Below are 26,400 nucleotides of genomic sequence, written 5' to 3' on the forward strand. Positions count from 1 at the left end.
AGTAATGTAATCCTTCGCTGTGATGCAACTGGCTTCCCGACACCAACTCTGACGTGGATCAAAACATCAACCTACTCTGGTAAGAAATCAATTTTATCTATGCAGAGTTAAAGTAACAAGTCAACCAACAAAGCATGTGACTCATGTGTTTTCTGCAGGATGCTGTCCACCAGACACCCCTGAAAATATTGAACCATTACCAAAGAATCTAAAGAGTTGTAAGTATGTTATAATTTTGAAGGTGTGTGTGTGGCGGTTGATTATATATGAGCAGGTCAGTCAATTATTTGACTTGTTTTTCCAAGCCTGTAGGCTTCTTGCTCTAGGATGCCTACAGGTAGCCGCACCTTTCACAATTTCTCAATGTATCTTGTAGTACATTTAACTAACCAGAAAGTTAACAGGCCAGGTGAGTTGGGAGATTTATATTCAGAATAATAAACATTTCACTCAGGTGACAAAGTTGACTGGACTTTTATGGTGAGACTGTTCTAAGGGACTTCCAATTGAGCGTAGAAGTGCAATTAAAAGTTGAAGACAACTCCTGCACAGAGCCGCTTGCATCGCAGCCTGTTTTTTGTCAGTTACATTTAGGTCCTCTTCTTTTTTGTGTTTTTTGTTGCTTTTGTTTCGCTGCGTTCCAAGAGGTTCCCGTCAAGATATCCCAATGTTGACCTGAACGTTTTCACAGTTCTGCAGGTGTCGCCTGGTGTGGGATTACGTTGGTCCGTCATTAGCCTGAGCGGGCTGTCACTCAGGGATGCTGGAGAATACCGCTGTCAAGCACGCAACACGGCGGGAATAGCTGAAGCAAACATCAAGCTTAAGGTGGTCGGGTGATAGGAGGCGCACATCCTACTACAAATAAGTTGGTTCAAGCTCAGCTGAAAACATCTTTTAAATTGTATCGTCCAGATACAATTTAACTTTAAAGAAATGTCATAAGCACACTTCATTACCAAGGACAGCCCCGTCACAAACAAACGCAAACACAATCAACTAATATTTAAATAGGTTTAATCAGCTCTTGGTGATTCAGTTAGCGTATGGCTTGACTGCATACAAATTATGTTAAATGTAATTTATTGTCAGTCCTGAATACACAATAAAATGGAAATATTGCTTTACAATGCTGAAAATGCTGAAAAAAAAAAATCTGTGATGTTTGTGCTACCACACATCAAGACCTTTGTCACATCTCCTTCCCTTCCTAAATCAATCATCAATAAATTAATAATGAACTCATTCATTCATTCAAATGTAAATTAATAACCACATACTTACTTATTATTAAAACATGAAATACATACTTTAATAAATACTTGATGCAATGTGGAAGACCCTATAAAGCATCTCAATGACTTATCAGAGACAGGGCACTAGCCTGGGAATCTGAAGCTTATGTGTTTGTCCCCCATCAGAGGGTCTGTTCCCCTCCCCTCAGAGGGTCTCTCCCCCTCTGAGGGTCTGTCCCCCCACAGAGGGTCTGTCCCCCTCAGAGGGTCTGTTCCCCTCCCCTCAGAGGGTCTGTCCCCCTCCCCTCAGAGGGTCTGTCCCCCCTCAGAGGGTCTGTCCCCCTCAGAGGGTCTGTTCCCCTCCCCTCAGCGGGTCTGTCCCCCTCAGAGGGCCCGTCCCCCCTCAGAGGGTCTGTTCCCCTCCCCTCAGAGGGTCTGTCCCCCTCCCCTCAGAGGGTCTGTCCCCCTCAGAGGGTCCGTCCCCCCTCAGAGGGTCCGTCCCCCCTCAGAGGGTCCGTCCCCCCTCAGAGGGTCTGTCCCCCTCCCCTCAGAGGGTCTGTCCCCCTCAGAGGGTCTGTCCCCCTCAGAGTGTCCGTCCCCCCTCAGAGGGTCTGTTCCCCTTAACCTCGTAGGGGGGTCTATTCTTTTTTTATGTATTACATATTATATATATTTTCTGTAAAAGCAGGTCCAACAACAACAACTTCCAGCGTTTGTTGATAAGAAAGACATAACTGCCGTCCGTCTGATAGATTTGGTAAGAGTTGAATGTGTGGTTGTACCGCTGAATTTGGGGCCGGTTGTATCAGGGGACGGTGTTTCTACCAAATCTAAAACCTAAGCTGTTAAGACATGGTCGGGCCTGAAATCATTCATGGTCTTTGCTCTTTCCACCTTTTTGGTTGGTTATTACAGACATTACACATTTCAATCAGTAAATATAACTCACTGAAGCTGCTATAACAAGGTGGCCTCACTGCTGGACAACAGGAACAAAAGCAAAGATAGGATACGACAAAGCAAATTAACAAGAGGAAGAAGTCTTTTTGATGTTTTTGTAACATACAATTTGGATGTGAAAATACTTTTGATAATATAAAGCCCATTTTAACAGAATACCCTCCCTTGGCATTTGCTGTCCCAAACTTGCCTTATGCCTTGCAGTTTGATGCTAATTACAATTTGGGTGGTTCCAGAAACTGTAATCCGGGTGTCCGTGGCCTACTGGTTAAGGAGTTGGACCGGTAAACGGTTGGGTGGACGGTTCGAATCCCTACTGGTGCACAAAAAATGTGGATGGAGGGAGTAGTTGTGCAGCACTCTCCTACGTCTTCATCCACGGATGAGGTGCCCTCGAGCAAGGCACCTGAAACCCCCACCTACTACCCAGGAGCTGGCCTGCGGATGCCCACTGCTCCGGGTGGGCCCACTGCTCCGGGTGGGCCTGTGTGCCCCAGCTCCCAGATTGGTCAAAAGCAGAGAAAGAATCGCCCCCAAAAAGGGACAATAATGGATAACTAAACTGAAATACAATTGAAATAGTTTAAAAAAATCGAAACTGAAATAATACTGCTGAGAACAATGTAAGATGATAAGGCTTGTTGCTTGTTTCTAACTGGGAAAAGCTGGAGTTCACACAGAGTCTCACAAGCCCAAAAGAGGAGATTTGTCAACAGTTGTTGCTTGCTCAATAGTATGGCAGTTTGGCTCTGCTCTTCTGATAATTTATGGTTCGACATAACAATTGGTTTAGTGCAAGAAAACATATTATAGGCCGTGAGAAACACTGCCAAACCTGTGCTTGGTGTGTGAAACTATAATCACTCCAGACTGCAGCTGTGTTGACTCATATTTCAAGTGATGGGCCAAGGGACCTTGTTTGGATGGACTTCCTGTATGTGGAGCCTGATTCTAAGAACCTTAGCAATGTACTTCTCGTGCAAATCATCACGAAGAGAAAGAGAAAACTTCTGACCTCTGGACAGCAGCTGGCGGTTCTCCAGTTGATCTCATTCTTGAGCTACATCTATCACTCTTTCCGTTTGGTTGGGATTCGTGAGTAGGAAACATTCCTTATTTTCTTGTCGTCGGCAATTGAAACGAGCTCCAAGAAAGCACACCTAAAAGAGAAAGGCCGGACTTGTTACTGATTGAAGTCCTTGGGTTATTTTGTTTTTGGTATTTATTCTTCATTTTGTATGATTGGTTGATTTAAATTATGTTAAGTGAGGAACTTACTTATTTACTTACTCACTTGCTCACTCATTTCATTCAAATAAATGTCAACCTCAGAATTTATTGATCAGCAAGTATTTTCTCTTTTGTTTAATATTTGATGTGCTTTTCTGCATTCAACCCTTGATACATTTGAGGAAAAATGGATTACAGATTGTAGTGCATAGAAGTTTATGCTCTTTGAAAACAGGATATCTACATTTTAAGCCTTTTTTTTTTGTAGTTTTCATCAAGTCGCCTCCCATGCAGACATTGTTAAGTTCCTTCTTTGTTTATAAAGGAATTTGGTGGGAGGGCCACATTACTATAATTTATCATTTACTCTTGATTACTTATTAAATGTATCTTTATGAATAGCCCTGTTATAGAGCTATATTATTTTTATGTGTCCCACTTCATAAGTTACCAATTTTTGCACTGTTCTTGACACAACAATTATTAAATGAGCTGGAATCTTTTATGTTCAGATGAAGTTTCTAGGTGACCTTATCTCTTTAAAAATCAAGGCCGACAATAAAGATAAAACAGGGCAATAGCCCAAAACAGCCTTGTGCAGTTGGCATATTTGATCTTTTGTGTCCCTGAGTGTGTGTGTGTGTGTGTGTGTGTGTGTGTGTGTGTGTGTGTGTGTGTGTGTGTGTGTGTGTGTGTGTGTGTGTGTGTGTGTGTGTGTGTGTGTGTGTCTTTGAGGGGCTGTACTACATGAGATATCATTGAACTTTGCACACCTGTTAAAAGAACTTTAAGTCCCTCTATTCTACATTTTCAACCCAGACTGAATGATGGAGCGCATGGACCAGGATGAGCCGGTCAAGCCCCACTGTATTCGTGGTAAGCATGTAGCCTTCATCTGCCTAGCTGTCGTGGCTTCTGCCGTGGCTGTGGGTCTGGGTGTGGGTCTCAGCCGCCCCCCGTGCTCTGTAATCGACCCCAGCGCAGAGCCTCCAGAGCCCACCACCGGGCCTGTACCGCCACCCGTCCAAAGGGGACCATGCACGCCCTCGAATGACTCCACCGGGGGCTGGAGGGATTTCCGTCTCCCTGATTACGTGAAGCCTGTGCATTACGACCTCCATCTGCTGCCCGACCTGATCACGGACGTCTACCACGGGAGCGTGGCAATCCATCTGGAGGTGAGCCGGCCCACCCGCCACCTGTGGCTCCACATCCGGGAGACGTTTGTCACAGCAGTCCCAAGGCTGCAGCTGGTGACCCAGGGAGGTCAGAAGGAAGTGGGGGTGAAGGCGTGCTTTGAATACAAGCCCCAGGAGTATGTGGTGGTGGAGGCCACAGAGGAGCTGCCCGCCACTGGTCCGGGGGAGATGTACATCCTTAGCCTGGACTTTCGTGGATGGCTCAATGGGTCGGTGGTTGGGTTCTACAGGGTCATCTATACAGAAGATGGGATTGTCAAGTAAGTTCATTGATATACATTTGACAACTCAGCACAATAGGCTAAAACAAAGTCATCAAAGTAGTATCAGATATGCTACAAAAATATAGAAATATGGTTATCTTACATACCTGGTAATGAAGCAGGTACACCACACGCGGTGAACTGAAATAAATTCTACTAAAGTGCTAATCATATGTTGAGTGTGAATCGTGTGACTATCCAGAATGGCATGATCCCTATTTTATTGCCTTACCAGTAAGACCTTTTTATTTTTTATTGTGTGTATTAGAAAGATTGCAGCGACCGATCACGAGCCTACGGATGCCCGCAAGTCGTTCCCTTGCTTCGATGAACCCAACAAAAAGTCTACATATCAAATCTCCATCACACACGACCATACTTATAAAGCTCTCTCCAACATGCCACAAAAGGTACAACTGTGAGGTTAAACCTTTAATAAGAGATCCTTTATCCTCAAATTCTGCTATTTACTCACCCTGACCAGTATGTTTCAGTGACCGTTGTGTGCTTTATAGGCCAGGATGTTTGATTTCTTGATACCAACATTTTATATATTTCTTGTTTCTGTTTCATTTAACAGCCTATAGTCCTAGACGGCCAACATACCGGGTAATGCAGGAGAAGACAATCTACTCCTGCATTACACGGTTGTTTAGAGAAAAAAACTGCATGTTTCAATAAAAAAACTTCTATCTGGTACCTAATAACCTCAATAGAGATATGGTTGTGTAGCATTAAAAGACGGAATAGGTTATTCTGTCTTTTAATGCTACACAGATATCAGTCAGTCTGCTGCTCATTTTACATAGAAGGAAGACTCACAAACACCCAGTTTTACCATTTGTGGAAAAATGTCTGGTTTGCCTCTTTTTATTAAGCTCATTGGATTATGAAATTGCCAGTTACCCTTTGTCCTTGATATTACAGGGGACGAGAGAAGCACTGCCCAACAACAAAATGAAAACCACATTTGAGAAGTCGGTACCAATGAGTACTTATCTAGTTTGTTTTGCTGTGCACCAATTTCACCATGTGGAGAGAATTTCTGCAAAAGGCGTTCCAGTGAGTTTGTCTTTGTTTTTTCATACACCCTGCAATGCTAAATGTGAAACAGATCAGAAATGTTTCAGAGAACAGATAATAAAAGGTTTACACCATGTAGGGTGAAAAAATGCTTTTGAGCTTCTACAGCCAACTCTAACAGAAGCTCCCCCCAATGCATGTCGATGTTAACTGAGAAGGGCTGGTAGGGTTCTGTACCAAGGCATCTGTGGAGCAGTTGTAACTGAGGCCATGTTACAATGGCCGATTTGATGATTTCACCAAGAGGAAGCATGTGTTTGGTTATAAGGAGAGCTCCAAGCACAGAACCTTGGAGCATGCCTTGTTCGACTGGGGCAGGGAGGACAGTAACCTGTTTGGGGAAACCTGGCTGAAGCCAGGAGAGAGCGTTACCCGTGGTCTCTATGAGGGGTGGTCGAGGGGGTAGGAGACCCATCTAGTGATGTTGGCTGGGTCCAGGGCCCAGGACAAAAAACCGAATTGAGGCAGTTGAGCAATAACTAAAGTCTGAGGGGGGAGGGGGCACCTGGTTCTGAAAGGTCTGTAGGAACCTGGAGCAAACCTCAGAGCACGTTAAGGGGAGGCATTACGGGTCTGGAGGAGACCTGAGGGAGGCATTAAGGGCTGGAGGAGACATGAGGGAGGCCTTAAGGGCTGGAGGAGACCTGAGGGAGGCCTTAAGGGCTGGGGGAGACCTGAGGGAGGCCTTAAGGGCTGGAGGAGACCTGAGGGGAGGCCTTAAGGGCTGGAGGAGACCTGAGGGAGGCATTAAGGGCTGGAGGAGACATGAGGGAGGCCTTAAGGGCTGGAGGAGACCTGAGGGAGGCCTTAAGGGCTGGAGGAGACCTGAGGGAGGCCTTAAGGGCTGGAGGAGACCTGAGGGGAGGCCTTAAGGGCTGGAGGAGACATGAGGGAGGCCTTAAGGGGCCGTAGGAGACTTGAGGGTGGCCTTAAGGGCTGGAGGAGACATGAGGGAGGCCTTAAGGGCTGGGGGAGACCTGAGGGAGGCCTTAAGGGCTGGAGGAGACCTGAGGGAGGCCTTAAGGGCTGGAGGAGAGCTGAGGGAGGCCTTAAGGGGCCTGAGGAGACCTGAGGGAGGCCTTAAGGGCTGGAGGAGACATGAGGGAGGCCTTAAGGGCCTGAGGAGACCTGAGGGAGGCCTTAAGGGCTGGAGGAGAGCTGAGGGAGGCCTTAAGGTAGTAACCGGATCATGTCCCCATGGCTGATGGTCTGGGAGTCTGTCATACTCCTGGAGGTGATGATGCCATGTTTATTTTGAAATTAGTTTAGTCCTTTTGTAATTAGTGACAATAATCGCACAAGGCCAATGCACATGCAGGGATACGCAGTAACACACACACACACACACACACACACACACACACACACACACACACATACACATTCACACATTTCTGTCCTGTTAAATTTTTTGTTCACAGCTAAGAATTTATGCCCAGCCGAGCCAGATCAGAACAGCAGATTACGCAGCCAGCACCACCAAAATAATCTTTGACTATTTTGAGGAATATTTCAACATGACGTACTCCATAGGAAAACTAGGTAATTTAAAACAATTGTATTACCATACCAGCTATTGGCATAAGTATGCACTCCTCCCTCATGTGTAGATAATGTTTTTTTATTAAAAAATTAAATAATAAATGTGAAAATAATATATTGAATGAAGAATGAGTACAATTAATGGATTTCATTGTATGCATTGTATTCCTTGTGTAACTTTAGACCATAACACAAATAGATCCTAATGGTTAAAAAATATAGCAAGCTACCCTCTATTGGTTTGGCAACTATAGACAGATCACTAAATACTACGTTTAGATATTTGTAGTTGGACAATTCCAATTCATGCCAACCAATAGTGTAGGGTTAATAGTTCCTATTATGAGGGAATCAATCATAATACTACTCATGATGATAATCTCAGGACCGTCACTGCTCAATGTTTGTCATGATCGTAGTTAAAGCCATTAACACCTCACCTTAACACCTGATAGAAATCCCTAATCACTTCCTTCTTTCATCTACACTTTGTTATCATTATTCAGATAAGATCGCCATCCCTGACTTTGGGACGGGTGCCATGGAAAACTGGGGCTTGATCACTTACCGAGAGAACAACCTGCTGTACGACGAGGAGGAGTCTTCCTCCTACAACAAGCAGAGGGTGGCGAGCGTCATCGCCCACGAGCTGGTCCATCAGGTGACATAATGTCAAGGAGAAGAGGAGGAGAGTTTGCCCGTCAGTGTCCAATGCTTTAGCATTGGACACTGACGGTCAAACTCTAGGGGAATTATTATATGAAATAATAAGGGTAATGAGGAGGCTGTGTGTTCGGTGGTTGTAAGATGACGTTTGAGATGCGATGGTTTCATGGATTCATTTCTAAGAACATCCCCACATACCACCACTTACCACCTTTGCTCTGTTCACGTCACTGTTTTTTACAGTTTTGCTTGAAGTATTCTGCCTCTGTCTGCACTTCATTTCCAAATAGATCCCGCTTGGAGCCACGATCAAAGTGTATTTTAACCATTAATAATTTTAGCACTTACAGTATATATCTTGCCCTCGGTTTAGCTTGTAATCGTGGATGTCTACAAAACAGGCTGATATTGAAAAAAAAATACTACAGGAAGGGAAAAACGTAACAAATAAATAATAAATATAACCACAAGCTGTGATTAACAGGGTCCGAGCAAAATTAAAAGTGAAGAACAAACTAATGGAAGAACATATAATTTTCATATTTAAGGAAAGATGTTCCACTTATAAACCTGAACTGAAGCCTCATTCACATGGTCAAAATGTCTATTGATAAGCACACAACATCCAGAAAACTAATAAAATAACATCCAGAAAACAAAGCACACATTTCTCAAGTGAATTAAGGGCTTTCTTCAAAGCATATGAAAAATCTTTGAAATTCTGGGGAAATAAACAGTTGTAGTCAAGAACACTAACAGAAGAAATATAAATATGACAGAGTTAATTATGAAGGAAAAATGGTTAATGAAGAAGCTCCCCTTAACGCCATACTGTGTCTGGGCAGTCCGATTCTTGGAAACGAATGAGCCGGAATGTTGATTGCCTGATGAATTTCAGGTGCTGTTCAATGTTGTGTTTCTTAAATGAGTGGCAATGACAGAATGTCATGTTCAGCTTGTTCATAATGCTCTAATCAGGCTTCAAACTCTCAACCTATGGATCACCAGTACACGGCATTATCCCGTTGAGCCACTGACATTCCTGAACTGCATCAAGCCTCATTCAAAACGTGAAAATGTTGATTGATAAGCACCCAACATCAAGACAACTCCAAGCAAATATTTCACGAGAATTAAGGGCTTTCTTAAAAGAGTACAGATCTGAAAATGTGCACTGTTAAAGGTATCCACCTAAAAATAGCCGAATGGTAGTTATACAATAACAAAATGGTCATATAGGGAAAATGGGTTGAGACTGTGGACGTTTGGCCTTTCTATGAAATTGTGGGAAATGTAAACATTTTTAGAGCAGAAGACCAGGGTTTTATAGATGCATCTGATTCTAGAGATTTATATTCTGAAAGAATTTTGAGTCCAGGTCAATCTGGTTAGGAGAAATAAGCCTAATTCATGATCTTTACAATAGCGCCGCCTTTGGGTGCAGTACCACAAATTTGGGTTTATGGGTAGTGGGGGTTATTGGTAACCATACCTGAAGATTTCAAGAGTTTTCGACTTACGGTATAGGCTAAAGTATTATTAGATATTATTAGTTATTATTATTAATAATAATAATAATAATAATAATGTAATTCCTCTGCCTACCACTAAATAGTGCCGTTTGAGAACCACTGTTCTAGGGGAAAGGGCCATAACCACTAGGGGAAAGGTCCAAAACCTCTAGGGGAAAGGGCCATAACAAGCACCAATGTTTAACCAGAGACTGGATTAACGCTGACCTTTAAGTTGGGTGGTTGTCCCTAACAACCTCCTGCTACTGGTTTAGGAGGCCTTGAGTTGTGTTGGGCCTCGTAAACCTGAGAAATTAAATAATACGTTATGTGTCGTGGAATTGTTAGCAGTCTTTATTGATGCAATTAATTAAGATATCTGCACTCACTAATTTAGATTAGATCAAAGAACTTGATTTTAATGACATTGAGCGGGAACAGCAAACATTGATAGCAACTTCTTTGGTTCCATTTTTTATCAAATCAATAAGGAAATAAATCTGCACATGACACACAAGGTAAACGTTGTTATGACTTCGGAAAAAGAGCTCAAGGCTGATACTGTAGAGGGTACTGTAAAGATTGGTTTCTATGATAGTAAACATTGCAACCTACATATCTTTCTTACTATCTATCTACATCTATATCTGTCTGTCTGTCATGCTTTATGTGGGTTCCATAGTGGTTTGGAAACATCGTGACCATGGATTGGTGGGATGACCTGTGGCTGAACGAGGGCTTTGCTAGTTTCTTTGAGTACATCGGCGTAGAGAAGGCTGAACCTACCTGGGGAATGGTGAGCTTTCCTGCCCTGGTTATTGTTGCATTATTATGTAAACTCATCTGCTAAGGTCATTGGAAACATAATATCCTGAGAATATGGTGTGATGTGTATGATTTGATGTATTAATATTAGAGCTGTCAGTTAAACGCGTTATTAACGGCGTTAACGCAAACCAATTTTAACGGCGTTAAAAAATTTAGTGCGCGATTAACGCAATTATTTTATTTAAAAAAAAAAAGATTTTTTTTTTTATTTTTTGGCTCAAAACAAAGAAGCAGTAGCCTGACTGCTATGTTCAAATTACATTTGTTCAAAGCAGTCGTTTAATTGCACTATAGGCTCTTTTTTTGTATCGTCCTGTTTTGATCAGTATATGCTAATGTTGTTATCAATAAAAAATCATTTGCAAAAGGCAAGCCGATGCACTTCACCATGTTGATAAGAGAATTAAAATGAGAAGAATTATGGGACAAAAAAATCAAGGGATATTTAGCATAGAAAAATAATTTGCGATTAATTGCGATTAATCGTGAGTTAACCATGACATTAATGCGATTAATCACGATTAAATATTTTAATCGCTTGACAGCTCTAATTAATATGTATTACACATGAAAGATATACAGTTTTTCAACACCATTAAATGTTGTTTACATTTCCAACAGCGCGATATCATGCTCATTAGCGACGTGCTGCCGGTCATGGTAGACGACGCCCTATTGTCCTCTCACCCGATCATTGTCAACGTATCCACACCTGCAGAGATCACCTCCGTGTTCGATGGCATATCATACAGCAAGGTGAAACATGAATGCCCTTAATCTCATTGGATGTGAACTAATTTCAATTACACATTTGGTGTAATTCAAACTGCAATTTAGGAGAATTATTTTCTAATTGAAATGTTCATGTGGATTTTCTGGTCTTATAAGTTTGTGTCATAAATTTTGAATGTCTTCATTTAATATCTGATACTTTAATGTCTTTCAGACTATCTGTCTGCTACATTTACATTTAGGGCATTTAGCATTCGCTTTTATCCAAAGCGAATTAAAATAATTACATTTGTCATAAGAAGTGAAACAATATATCGCTGTCAGTACAGTAAAGATGTTCATAAAGCCAGTGCAAGAGCAAATACTAACAATCGCTAGGCTAACCCATTCCCCGTGTATAGCAATGCTAGCAGCTACTGCAGATGTTACACAATTAAGTACAATGAATAAGTGCCATGTAGATTAAGTGCGTACAATAAGGGCGTACATTAAGTGCCAGGACGTACAACATACAATGGTGGCCGGAAGGGGCTGGGTAGCTATGCAGAGTCGAGGTGAACTCTGAACAGTTGAGATTTGAGTCTTTTGCGGTAGCTGGTGAGCGACTCTGCAATCCTGACATCGGCAGGGAGCTCGTTCGAACACTGAGGACCCAAAACAGAGAAAAGTTGTGACTTTGTTGATCGACCTTTGCTTGCTCTTAGCGGTGGCGGTACCAGACGTCCAGCTGAGGTAGTTGAGCGGAGGGATCGAGTTGGGGTGTGTGGCTTTACCAATGCTTGGAGGTAGGCAGGAGCAGTTCCATCGACTGCCTTGTATGCCAGTACCATCATCTTGAATCTGATGCGGGCTACTACAGGGAGCCAGTGGACGTCCCGGAAGAGGGGGGTCACATGCGAGGCGCGCTGCCGCATTCTGGATGCGCTGCAAAGGTTTAATCGCAGCGGCAGGGAGTCCAGCCAGGAGCGATTTGCAGTAGTCGAGGCGGGTGATGACCAGTTATTGGACTTGAAGCTGAGCTACTTCCCTTGTGAGGAAAGGCCGGATCCTGCAGATGTTGTTAAGTGCCAATCTGCAGGATCGGATGACGATGATGTTTGCGGTGCAGCATAACTGATTGTCCAGTACCACACCAAGGTTTCTGGCAGTTGGAGAAGGAGATACAGTGATGTTCTCAACAGTAACCATTAAGTCCATGTGTGGGCAATCTTTCCCTGGCATTAGGAGGAGCTCAATCTTGTTGAGGTTAGGCCTCAGGTGATGGGCAGTTGTCCAAGTGCTGACGTCTGCCAGACATTCAGATATGAGTGTTGGTATATGGGCTTTGTCTGATGAGGGGAAAGAGAGAAATAGCTGGGTGGCGTCAGCATAGCAGTGATAGGAAAAGCCGTGTAATGTAATTACAGAGCCCAGGGATCTGGTATAGAGGGAGAACAGAAGGGGCCCCAGTACCGAGCCTTGAGGGACACCAGACACCAGGAGCCATTCCATGTTACCTGATAAGGAGGATCTGGTGGTTCACCGTGTCAAATGCTGCGGAAAGGTCGAGGAGAATGAGAACCGATGAGAGGGACGAGGCCCTGGCAGCATGGAGGGGCTCAGTCACCGCAAGGAGAGCCGTCTCAGGGGAGGGTGCCTTCTTGAAGCCTGACTGGTGAGGGTCAAGCAGGTTGTTAGATGAGTGATAGGAGGACAGTTGGTTAGCACGTTCCAGTGTTTTAGAGAGGAATGAAAGAAGAGATACCGGTCTGTAGTTCTGGAAGTCGGTGGTATCAAGGGTCGGTTTTTTGAGGAGAGGCTTTATTCTGGCTGTCTTGAAAGACGCTGGAAAAATGCATGAAGTGAGGGAGGAGTTAAAAAGTGCGGTGAGAAATGGCAGAATGTCACTTGAGAAAGCCTGGAGGAGAGAGGAAGGGATAGTGTCAAGGGAGCAGGTGGTGGCATGGTTAGATGTTATTATTCTGTTGACCTCGTCGGAGGTGAGAGTCTGCTACTTGTAAAAAGAAAGCACCTCAATGATTGAAACATTTAAAACTGGTGGCGATGGAATATCAACTATAAATTAAAATGTAATGGGGCCAGATGTTGTGAAGACCACAGTGATATTGAGGGTTGTTCTTGATGTTAGGGGGCTTCTGTTCTGAGGATGTGATGTTGAGTTGTTCTTGGTGTCAGGGGGCTTCTGTTCTGAGGATGTGATGTTGAGTTGTTCTTGGTGTCAGGGGGCGTCTATCCTGCGGATGCTGGAGGACTGGATGGGAAAAGACAACTTCAGAGATGGCTGTCGGGTACGTGAAATACATACACTTGATATTTAGCTGTCGGAAGTGCCCCCAAATTGAATTGAAGTTGTTTAGTATATTAGCTATTCTATAACAATATTTAAATGACCATAACTCTCAAATATTTTCAACTTATTCCAATACTAGTTGCTATTTTCTTTTGCTGTGTTCTTCTCTCACATAAAAATTAGTTATTGCGTTAGTTGTGTTCATTTAATTTTTCTCCCAATAGAAATACTTGAAGGATAACCAGTTTAAGAATGCCAAGACTGAGGACTTCTGGGCATCGCTTGCTAGTGTATGGTTGTATTTGGTCATCTTTTCGATTACACGTTAGCGTGATTCATTATAATATACCGGGAGAAGATATCGCCGGACTGGGCCACTGTTTTAGAGAACATATTCAAACTGGTATTGGTTGGATCCTCCCACAGGTGAATGGGCTGCCCGTTGCAGAGGTGATGGACACATGGACCAAGCAGATGGGCTATCCCGTTTTAGACCTTTTAATTTCAGGCCGCGTCGCCACTTTGACTCAGAAGCGCTTTCTCCTGGATCCAAAAGCCGACCCGAGCCAGCCTCCGTCACCTCTTGGGTCTGATATACTGAACGGATTCAGAAACCTCTTCCTTCTGAACTCCATAATTGTTACGGATGTTTCCATTCAAACCGTAGTAACGCTAGCTTTATCTTATTTATAAAGACAAAAAAGACTGCTCTAATTGTTTCCTCAACAGAGACTTTCTAACCCTAACTTATTAAAGTTAGTTATTTGAAAGTTAATCAACTCATCCGGCTATGAAAATCTAACTAAAATGTCTGTAGTACCGGCTGCGGCCAGAAAATATTTTCCAGAAAGCATCTGACAGACAAAACATTAATGTGCTGATCCATGATCCGCAGTTGACAAGTATATCTTGTGTTTTTTGTTTGCATTGCAGCTACAAGTGGACATTTCCAGTTAAAGCAAAGGTTTTGAGTAGTGATGTCAACATAACTTCGATGTTCAACAAAACTAGCTCAAGTACTATTGCCTTTTGAATTTGAGAAAATTGTGGAAATTATTGTAGATCATTTAAATATAAAGCAATTGATGTGGTTGGTTTGACCTGCAGTCTGAAATGATGATTCTGATGTTTCAGGTCTTGTTATTAGCAACTCTACGTCAGGGGAACTTATTAAAGTGAACAACAATTACGTTGGATTCTACAGAGTCAACCATGACAAAGACATGTGGATGGAAATAAGTCTACAATTTCAAACCAACCACTTGGTAATCCATCCTAAATCTGCATATTCACTTCTAGTGAATCATAAGTGCACAACAGCATAATTGAATAGGGGACAACAATTTAAGGCTGGAAAGATTTAGATGTTGTGTATGGTTGTGTGGAATGCAACTGGTTGTGGGAAAGGTTACTTGCAATTTATGACAGATAATGGATGCCCACATGTCCTAAAAGCTGATTTTAGGATTCAATGCTACTTTAATTCGCCTGACAGTGAATTGAGAAACAAAAACCTTTTATCATCTCGCTTCAACAGGTGTTTGATGCAGCGGATCGTACCGGTTATGTTGATGATGTTTTTGCACTGGCCAGGTAGATAATACATTGATTCTAAACGTATCATATTGAGCATGTTCCTCCCGCTGTATGTTGTGCCCTTACTTTTCCTTCTCTCTTTATCAGGGCTGGCCTTGTAGATTATGGAACTGCTTTTAATTTGACCAAGTACTTGGTCAGTGAGGAGGACTATATAGTGTGGGATCGCCTGGCATCCTCCATCGCCTACGTCCGGGACATGTTGTCAGACACAACACTGTACCCTACATTTCAGGTGAAGCCACCTGCTTTTTACCCCCCCTAGTTGTCAAACCATTATTCCATTTCTAACATTTACATTTGATCCTTTTTCTATTTTACGTATGTAACCTATTAACTTTTATGATTCAGAAATTATTTCGCAACCTTGTTTTTCCAATATCAACCCAACTTGGTTGGAAAGATGATGGAACACAGACACAGACAGAAAGGTAGGGCCTGAAAGAAAAATAACTGTTGTTAAATCAAGTCTGTTATACTACCCATTGCTTTCTTCAGTTCTGATTTGGTGTTTTTTTTCTCATATTTTTAACTAAATTAGCAAATATATTACAATGAACCTACTAGTTGATTCATTTGTTTGCTTTTTTTTTTAATCTAAACTATACACTTGATTTGTTGACAAGTAAATCATGCATTTGTAGATTTAAATTCACTGCTATTTATTACATTTATACTGTAATTCATTCGGGCAAATTCTCTCAGGTTACTGCGAGAGACCGTTTTGGGCATTGCTTGCCAGATGGAGGATCCTATTGCAACAGCTCAGGCATCAGAGTTCTTTGATCAGTGGATTGTTGGTAACATCAGGTATCTGCCCACAATACAGTTGTTGTGTCTTATCAGGGTCATGCCACCACACATTCACTTAAAAGACATCACTGATACAGACATTAATGTGTGCTCCAAATAGACTTATCCCATGTTCTCCCTCTTTAGTCGTGTATCGGTGAACCTGAGGCTGCTTGTCTACCGCTATGGGATGAGGAACTCTGGCACGGAGGACAAATGGAACGTTATGTTCCAGAAATACAAAGATTCTACATTGGCCCAAGAGAAGGACAAGCTGTTGTATGGGCTGGCATCTGTGAAGGATGTGAATCTTCTCTACAAGTAACTTAAAGCCTCCCCCTCTTATGTGCACAAATATTAATTGTACATTGTTATTATTATTATTATTATTATTATTATTATTATGTATTTATTAACTTATTTTACTTTACTAAAGAACAGACAATGACACAGCTCAAGTATAAAAGATGGACACTCGTATGTGGATATTTAGTGATAGAACATGAAGAATCCAACCTGATGAAGCAGTGAAACAACCAAATAGACTAGACAATTGACGAATCTCCTGAAAAAAAAAGACTAATGTGTACATTCAAGGCAAACGACACATGTACACACACAACAAACCACCATGTGCACGTACTATTACCAGAACCCTCAGGCTCTTTCCACACAATAAGGGTGAATAAATTGGAGCAATTCTGTAGAGCAATCTACAGAATTAAAATATAAATAAATTAACACACATTATCTCTCTATCTGTATATATTTCTTGGAAACACTTTGTGTGTCATGTCTCCCAGGCTGCTAGAGGCCACTAAGGATGAGAGTGTGATGAGGAGCCAGGATCTGTTCACTGTGGTGCGGTATGTGTCCTTGAATCCACTGGGCAGCAGCATGGCCTGGGACTGGGCCACCCTAAACTGGGACTACCTAGTGAACAGGTCAGTGCAATCCAAGTGCCAAAGTGGAACGGAGAAGCAGGGATTTTCACTCAAATTTGTCAAATTGACTGTACCAGCAATACTATATAATAATAATTATGATTATAACAATAACAACAGTAGTAATACGTTTCAATAAAAAATTGAATCATCTAAACTAATTTCTGCGCAACAACAATTTAGTAACATTATTGTATTAGACAAGCTATTTTTCGGTGAGGGGATGGAGCATGTACATTTTTATATAATCAAATCTGTACATTATCAACAGATACACCATTAACGACAGAAACCTGGGCCGCCTGTTGAGCCGAATCACGACTACTTACAACACAGAAGTTCAGCTCTGGAAGGTGAGAACATACACTTCGAAACTTGACACCAGTATGGGAAGGAAATACTTAATACAGCCATATTTGTATTTTAGATGGAGCACTTTTTCAAACTCAGACCCAATGCTGGTGCTGGGGAAATGCCCAGAAAGCAAGCCCTGGAGACGGTCAGGAACAACATCGAGTGGATCAGGACAAACAAGGAAGCCATTCGCTTATGGTTGGAAACCAACGTTGAATAAGATTTCTGTTGGCCACGTACATTATCTCAATACACAACCATTCAATTCCAGTGTATGTGTCTCATTTCAAACATTCCCATTACACAACTTCATATATGTTGTTTGTGGCTGTCGTAGCTGATATCAAATTTAAGTCACTAAAAGGACTTAAATCTGGGGCTCTGTTAGCAATACGTTGTTCTTTATACTTTTCATATTTATAATCAATTTATGCAAATCTGTATGTTTCAACCCTTAAGTGATCAATTGATTTATAAAGTCGTTTTTAAATAACATTCCGTAAACCACCATTGTTTACGTATACCATCTTTATAATGTTTTCCTGTATGCATACTACAAAACTATATTCTGATGGGAATTGCCATTAACAGTCAGTCCATTTTTAATTGAATGTTTTATACAATACAAAATAATTTCAGAACAAACAAAAGATTGAATTCTCTCAGATAAATAAACTGCCATCATTTCGTTTTTCGTATTCATGGCATATTTTTTCTAATCAGCAGAGTATGTGTATAATTAAAGAATGTTCAAAACATCAAAGGATATCCAACAGACGATACTAAGACACCCAACTAAGCGATGTCGTTTTACATCAACTATTGGGTCAATGGTATTTGTGAGGCGGTCATTGGAACTTCGATGTTGATGGTCATTCGCTGCCTGGTTTGACATCGAAGCATTCCTATGATTGCTCTTCTGAACCTAAAGGAAGAGTCCAACAGTACATTAGCGCACAACTGAATCATGTACACACTACGGTTAGTCCCTTCAGTCTAGCCAAAGATTAGGCCAGACCAAAGACCAGGAACAGTCAAGTTTGAGGAAAGACCAAATGGGCGTCTGAGTCTCACTTCAAATCTCCAAAAAAGATCAATTGTCAAATCCACCTTTGCAGGTAGTTTGCGCTACTTGAATCTCTTGCTGAAGCGTTGTCTTGTACTAAGCTTATATGTCAGTCGGCAAACTCTACATAGCAAGGAGATGAGGAGGAGGGTGTTTGAAAAAACAGGTGGGCTATTAAATCTAGATTAAAAAGTTATATAATCAAGATATTACTCTTGTGTACAGAGGGGTATAGAGTCTCGACTGGAGCCCTACAAACCAAGCACAGATTAACATTGTGGTCAGAAACAGGGTTAGTTCAGGACTTTGGCTTTGTGATCCCGGGGATTGATAAGAGCAGTGGCACAACTTGGTTGTAGATTGGTTCGGTGATCCCCGCGAACCAGTTAGCATTGTAGTAGAAAATAACCGAGTTCTATCACTTCAACTAAACTAAGAGAGCTTGAGGAATCGAGGGGTCCGGAGCAAGAATGACAGAAGACTTTATTGCTACCCGCGAACAGGCGACAACAAAGCAGAGTGGCTTGCAAAACACACTGACAGATGTTTCTTGTGGTTCGCAAAACACACTGCAGAATGATTCTCGTCCTGCTCCTTAGATACCCAATATTGTTTTCACTTTTTGCAAGTCATCCTCCAAGACTTCCACAACATGTCAGACCATACAGATAATGTTGATTTACATAACATGTTTTTCCAGGTCACGATTTACCTTTGAACTTTATTGATGGTGTTCGTGTGTGTGTGTCAGCATATTTTTTAAAGTTTGACGTCCGTGCATCCTGATCCTTGGACCCTGCATGTGGCAGCGCACAAGATAGGAACAGAGTGAACCTGCTCCCTGGCGCCGTGTCAAACCTAACTTATAGGGGAGAGGTGTTCAGCTACTTTCCACCATTAATGTATCTATATGATATATAGGCCTAATAATAATCATAGCTTGCCATAAAATGTAGGGTTAATTTCTTCCATAGCATTAGCAGGCTGTGGTCAATTCCATGTTGTCAACTTAATCCGCCTTCCAGATAACGCAAACAAGAGGTGGAACTAAGAGGAAGAGATGGCCCCCCAGTGGGCTGCATCCTCAGCGAGAGCCCCCAGCCTGGTGGTGTGCCATGGCATGGCCACCGGTGGGCCTGTGCTGCAGGGAGGGTTAGACAACCAATGTTGTTTGGGAGGCTCTACATCGCTGGTGAAGAAACTCTTGCTGGAGCTTGTACCACTCAAGAGAAACATTTCAATGCCATGGGCTTAATCCCGGGTACGTGCATGCTCACGCGCACTTAATCATGTGCACATGTTTAGACTAAATTAACCATCAAGGTATAAAAAAGTATGCAGCTTACACATGTGGCGGGAGCTTATGTCTAAGATTAAAGGATATTGCCTCTCTACGCCCATACCCTGAATACTTCCACCCAGGGAAATAGTCAACCTTTCACAATACACACACCAACCCAATGATGGTTTAGTTTCGTTCAATAAAGAAAGTAGGGTTAGGGCTGGTACGTTCAATTTGTACTAGGAAGTCAGATTTCCGACTTGTAAAGAAAGAAGGACCTTAAAACTGAGACCACAGGATCCAAGATGGCTGCTCGGCGTATCAACAGTAGTGAAAGCTATAGTAATAAACTTTTAATTAGAATGTATGTCTTATTTGTGCCTCATTAAATCCTAAAAACAGTACTATCAAACTTCTTTCTATATTAGAGAAGAGGTAAATGGAGGCAGCAGAACATCAGCGTGCTAGTGGTAACGGTACATGGCAGGAGGTTTTTAAAAAACCTAAGGCTGATGACATATTTGGAACTCAAATACTGACAGAGCCAGACTGATATTCCGACTAATTTAAAGATCTGGAAAATTTGGATGGTCTCACAAGGCCATAACCTTAGACAGCAGAGTAAGGCCTAAACCTTTCAATACATTTTACTATCATATTTTCCCATCTCAATGAGACAAATATATTAAACAAAAGCCTGAGCTGTAAATATATGTAAATCATTGAAGATTTTACAACCAATTGATGGGTTGATTCAAAATATTGGATCAACCCATATATATATATATATATATATATATATATATATATATATAGGCAAATTTAGGTTCATGGATTGATTCAGCAACTAGCCAGACAATATAAAAAATAAAGATTAGCACTGTCAATTTTCAATGAGAACAGTACAACTGTAAACAACAAGCAAGACTTGCTTTGTTAAAGTCCCTACACACACACACACACATACATAGCAATCACATGTGCATTAAGAAAGAGAGAAACTCACTTTTTGTTGGCAACAACGTAAATACAGGGATTGTAAAAGGTGGATGATTTTGCAAAGAGTGGAGCAATGATGGCCATTGCGGCAGGAATGCTCTTTGGGTCTGAAAATGATGCCCACAGACAGACTATGGAGTATGGAGACCAAGCCACCAGGAACATGACAATCATCACTACTGACATCTGGGGGGCAGAAAAAAATGTAGAGCATCATTAAAACATTTGAAGAAAAAATTGATAATTCCAGCAAGCAAACCAATTGACCCTTCCTGTTAACCTCATATACTACAATCAATAATGAAATATGAATACGTTTCATCTGAAGGTGGACATCGGTACACTCAATAATCTTGATTGAAAGAATTTGTTATTTAAGCTAGCGCTTAAATTGTACCTGTGAAAGATGGGCAACCCTTGCCTTGAACAAATGACCTCTGACTTGAGCTATTAAAGACACATATCAGTCCAAATGTACCTACAGTGGGCTTTAAATACCACATTGGCCACATTCAACTATCATGAAATGCTACTAATTCAAGTAATGGGGATATCCGTATATAACACCTCATCTATTTGGATATAGGCTCAGCTAGAGGTTTCTTCACCCTAGTAACATCCATCTGGTCCGACCAGTCCATGTTTAGGTTCTCCAGACAGTTGCTTGCTTTGAACCTCTTCATAGTGATGGACACATTGTAGTAGCAGTAGAACATGACACCCAGGGGTACCACAAAGTTAACAGCTATCACTGCCATTGTGTAAGAAACAAAAGAGCTGCGAAAGAGAGGAAAATAAAGATAATGCACATTTTAATATATTTTTCTGAACCTATATATGATTGATACAAAAATGATTAAATATATAGAACAGGGCCACACAGAATTGTCTATATTAACATCTATATAGGACTAGGGAACTTACGCATCGTTCTGCCTCCAGTTGATGGTGCAAGTGGCTCCGGTGGGGTCAGGGGCATAGCCCGACCAGCCAACGATGGGCATGGACGACCAGAACACAGCATTGAGCCAGGCTGCTAGAATCAACAGTGTGTATGAACGAACAGTCATTTTCTGGCCTTTGCGGGGGAAAAGAAACAAATATAGGGGTTTGGTTTCATTGATTGACAGCACTATCACATGGAGAGGGTGGATACAGAATGATTGTGTGGATGTGCTACCTATGTCAGGTCTACATATGCTGAGATATCGGTCAATGGCGACCACAGTCAGCAGACCGATACTGGCCATGCCAAAGAAGATGTTGAGTGCTGCATAGATCTGAAATGATGAATAACACAGGGTGAAGTTATCGAAACACACTGAACTTGTAGAGTGCAAGTACTTTTTGTCACTAGACAATTCAGAGATGACATGGTCTGCTTTCAACTCAATAATTCTTAACAAAAGTAGGTGATGTGGTATTTTTTCAATAAATAAAGGAAATTATAAATATAAATCAACCAACTTGACATCCAGTGTATCCAAATTTCCAGCTGCCATGGAGATCGGAGGCAGCAGATAATGGATAACCGATGGCAGCCACACCGATGTCAGTAAATGCCAGGTTTATGATGATGGCATTGGTGGCTGTACGGAGCTCCTTATATTTCACAAACATTAGCAGCACCACAATGTTGCTGGCTAAACTGACAATGCCTGATGGCGACAAAGTACACACATTATAGGTTCTCTTTCTAACAATCATTTCTATTGTCTAGCTGACCAGCTGTCCCGTGATACCTTGGCCTGGCAAAGTCGTTACATAAGGCTAAAAGAGGCTTTCTAAGCACTCAGGCTTTCTTAGCTGGACTTGGAATAGACTTTTGAAAGAATATACAACAATAAACTGCCAGATTCAAAATCTGGTTTCCTTGACAATACCAAGACCTCGTAACTTGAATGATAAATGACTAGAATTGAACGAATTACATGTCTACTATACATTTTCAACAGTATTCAGTGTTCAATACCCAGTTCTTAGCTCTCCATAATGTGTGCATTGTTGATTTCAGTAATTAAGCGCTCTATATTTGTGGTGCTGTAGGCAATCCCAAAACCAAATAGAGATTGCTTATTGTGATTAGGAAGTTGGGATACTATTGTCGTCACCTGCAGGAAAATATTATCAATGAATTCAAATAAAAATGTTAGATTGCTTACCATTACATTTATTTATATTATGCCACTTAGACTAATAAAAAAAATACATATAATAAACTTACCTGCAGTGATGAGGTAGCTGGCCACAATATTATGCTCCAGCTGTGTGAAAGCACTCTTCCCCCCATAAGGTATGACTTCATCTGAAGCGTTAACCAAAGAATCTAGTCCCATTTTAATGAACTACAAAGTGAATCGCTTTTGTCGATTAAATAAAATAACAATGTTCCCAGTAATACTATACTCAGTCGAATTCACGTAGCTAGGTTTGAGTTTCAATATTAATAATACCAAAAATAATACCAAAAAAAAACTATTCTGCCACTTCACCCTAAAACCTGTTGCAGAATTCCAGGGACTTGGTAGAGGAGCTTGGGAGGGGGTTTTAAGTGAGGGATTAGAACCTTCACCCTTATTACCAATTCTTAGCAGCCTGTTTGTTTCTAGCCGTAGAGGATTACATCTCACGTGGGATTATGTAGTTGCCAACATGAGTCTTGGTTTCACAAAAATGCTAAGTAGTGGCCTGCATTGCCTTCTAATAAAAACAAGTTTTTCTTTGATTAATTCATTAGGATATTTATCATGATACAACATACTAACTCATTAATAAATCCGCCATATTTGTATTTTTGTGTGCTTGTTTTTAACCTGGCGTTTATGTTCTCTTCTTCAAGCTCCATCGTGTTCCAAGTTTCTAGAGAGGTGATGGGACAACAATAAATAGATTTTCAACTTGATGTAAATCTATTGCAGCCTGTTTTGCTTTGACCCCTCACAGCCATGACCGTATTATGGACGGGATCACAGGGAACTTGAGACCATGCTGCAATCAGACATCTTGCGTTTCCCCAAGTTTTATTTATGCTTAAAATAGTTTCCACTGGGGGTTCCTAACCTGGACAGAATAAAGGAGGTTGTATATCATCAGCATAACATTCATAACCACCGCATTCCCACGTTGACTCGGACACATCCAGCCCTTGCAGCCATGTGCAACTTAATTAGGCCTACTCCAAAATCACTGAAACTCATGCACATACTAGTTATAGCTTATAATGCCAATAAGTATATATGTTGGAAAATGAAATGAGTTAAGGCCTTCTTTACATTACCGTTTGTACGTTCTTGGGATTTTGTGAATTTACGGTAGGCTAATAAGAGTCTATTGCCCTCACACACAGGCCTCTAGTGGCCTCAGCCGTTTTGTAAGTGAGCTGAATTATTTTTGTCACATATTTTCTGCAGTATAGAAGTCATTTAAATCAATCTTAATCCCTTTTCACCACGTTATCTGTATACAGCATCAACTGTTAGGAAGAAGTGATCATTCTCTTGAATTTAAAACAGCACTTTTCGTGCCTCAAACACTTAGATTATTCATTCTAAGTGTTTCAATGAATATGAATTCATTCACTGAATGTAAAAAATTACATGACATTATATTAATTATTCAATAATATAGTGTAGTATAGTTATTCCAAAAACAGACTTATAGTTGGAGGAATGGTATCGTGGCACCAATCCTGCAGACGTCCGGGGTTCGATTCCCACAATTTAATTCACGTCATAGTTAGGCGATGCTCTATTATTGCAGTTAGGCCTACAACGATCAGTGCGAGTCGTATTTAAGATTATTAGCAATAAACTCAAACTTCTCCCATACTCGTGAGCGTTTTCTTGGATTATCCATCACATGTTGTTTTGTGTCGAGGCAACAGGAAAACTCGAAGCTATGTCGATGTATCTGAAAATGTCAACACTTTAAAGATGAACTGAACTGAAATAATTAACATCGATAACGTGTTAGATATGACCATTATAAAAAAAAGACACTACATTTTTTTTTTTAAATCAATATATAGCTTTTTTTTTAGCAACAAAAGAAAATGTGTCTTTAAGTATTAGAGCGCCGATGACGTCACTGGCATGGTAGGACTAGGTCGTTGCTGCAGACACGCAAATGTCTTCTACACTCCACCGTGGAAAATAGTGATTTTAATATGGCTGGTAACGCGTTTGAGCCTGTGAGGTACATGCCAGTAATGCCCGACTACCACCCGGTGGAGAGGCATCAATTTCAGATTCCAGCTCTCGATGTGACTGGTGTGCGTGTGGGTGCTGCCGGAGCATGGACACTGCCATTGAATCGGTCTGCTGCCGAGAGGTCCCGGTCAACCTTGACCATCTTATGGTGGGATTAGGTTGCATAACCATTCATAGGGCATTTCGGATGATGTGTGGCGAGAGAGAGGTTTTGGAAGTGGCCATGCTCTCTCTAAGGGACGTCCGAGCGGAGACACTGGGGCGCCCCTTAAATAGCAACCAAGTAGCCTAAGTAACAAGGCGAAAACGATCTTTCCCCCTCCGTTTTCCTTTAATGCGTTTCAGGAATATCTCCGTATAGACGGACTCATTGGGGAAACGCAATGAGCTGTACAAACGCTGTAGTACCTACATATTCAAGGCGCTGGTTCTCCACAAAAAAAAGTGGAGCGCATCAAGCCTGCGCGCATCCAGCCTGCGGGGTGTATAAAAACATTCAAGTTTAGGAGGAGAAAGTAGTTGTTTAACCTTTTAGATTGAGTTGAAATACTTTTTAATGTAGAGTTAGTAATTAAATTGACCAAGGGGCTGTATTCAAAGCTACAAAAATAATTTAAAAAAAAACCTGTAACTTTCAACACAACTCTAACGTTGCTTCAGGCGTCCACACGAATCCTAACGCAAAACCGCATAGGTCTGGTTTTATTTGAAACCACCCTCGGACCATGGACCTATTAAAGACGGGACCTGAAAGACATGTTAGATGCACTTTGGGAGATACACCCATGAGCATAGATGAGAGGCGGATTCACGAGTGTCACATTTATTTTAGGTGGATGTTGGAGGTTTACTTTCTGGTGGATGTTGATGGATATTGCACAGATGGATATTGCACAGATAGGCCTACATCTCAAACTACTTATTCAAGTTTAACTCCCTCTGCATGCATCTGTGAGTAGAATTAGATATTTTGTGTCCCTGAGTGTGTGTGTGTGTGTGTGTGTGTGTGTGTGTGTGTGTGTGTGTGTGTGTGTGTGTGTGTGTGTGTGTGTGTGTGTGTGTGTGTGTGTGTGTATGTATGTATGTATGTGTGTGTGTGTGTGTGTGTGTGTGTGTGTGTGTGTGTGTGTGTGTGAGATAGAGAGAGATGCAAATTGCATGTTAATTGTTTTGTTTTAAGTGTGTGTGTGTGTGTGTGTGTGTGTGTGTGTGTGTGTGTGTGTGTGTGTGTGTGTGTGTGTGTGTGTGTGTGTGTGTGTGTGTGTGTGTGTGTGTGTGTGTGTGTCTTTGAGGGGCTGTACTACATGAGATATCATTGAACTTTGCACACCTGTTAAAAGAACTTTAAGTCCCTCTATTCTACATTTTCAACCCAGACTGAATGATGGAGCGCATGGACCAGGATGAGCCGGTCAAGCCCCACTGTATTCGTGGTAAGCATGTAGCCTTCATCTGCCTAGCTGTCGTGGCTTCTGCCGTGGCTGTGGGTCTGGGTGTGGGTCTCAGCCGCCCCCCGTGCTCTGTAATCGACCCCAGCGCAGAGCCTCCAGAGCCCACCACCGGGCCTGTACCGCCACCCGTCCAAAGGGGACCATGCACGCCCTGGAATGACTCCAGCGG

The 26,400-nt window shown here is 41.7% G+C and overlaps 2 protein-coding genes across 2 annotated transcripts; one reads left to right on the forward strand and one right to left on the reverse strand.

Annotated features, from left to right (window-relative positions):
• The first annotated feature begins 3,096 nt into the window (after window positions 1–3,096).
• Window positions 3,097–17,927, forward strand: enpep (glutamyl aminopeptidase). Its single transcript, XM_056590546.1, has 21 exons — window positions 3,097–3,290; window positions 4,245–4,884; window positions 5,156–5,297; window positions 5,815–5,949; window positions 7,392–7,512; window positions 8,019–8,173; window positions 10,372–10,485; window positions 11,139–11,273; window positions 13,472–13,537; window positions 13,764–13,829; window positions 13,966–14,126; window positions 14,473–14,555; window positions 14,674–14,804; window positions 15,077–15,132; window positions 15,223–15,370; window positions 15,487–15,566; window positions 15,841–15,945; window positions 16,075–16,248; window positions 16,731–16,871; window positions 17,143–17,224; window positions 17,299–17,927. Exons 2-21 carry the CDS (start codon window positions 4,250–4,252, stop codon window positions 17,443–17,445), a joined length of 2,877 nt encoding a protein of 958 aa, XP_056446521.1. The 5' UTR covers window positions 3,097–3,290; window positions 4,245–4,249; the 3' UTR covers window positions 17,446–17,927.
• On the reverse strand, window positions 17,762–25,786 carry rrh (retinal pigment epithelium-derived rhodopsin homolog). Its single transcript, XM_056590547.1, has 7 exons — window positions 22,797–25,786; window positions 22,040–22,230; window positions 21,753–21,852; window positions 21,497–21,650; window positions 21,181–21,349; window positions 20,580–20,758; window positions 17,762–18,150 (listed from the first exon to the last, which is right to left on the reverse strand). The coding sequence occupies exons 1-7, from the start codon at window positions 22,906–22,908 to the stop codon at window positions 18,045–18,047; spliced, it is 1,011 nt and encodes a 336-aa protein (XP_056446522.1). The 5' UTR covers window positions 22,909–25,786; the 3' UTR covers window positions 17,762–18,044.
• Between the last annotated feature and the right edge of the window lie 614 nt (window positions 25,787–26,400).

This window comes from Gadus chalcogrammus, chromosome 5, assembly GCF_026213295.1.
Source record: "Gadus chalcogrammus isolate NIFS_2021 chromosome 5, NIFS_Gcha_1.0, whole genome shotgun sequence".
NCBI lineage: Eukaryota > Metazoa > Chordata > Actinopteri > Gadiformes > Gadidae > Gadus > Gadus chalcogrammus.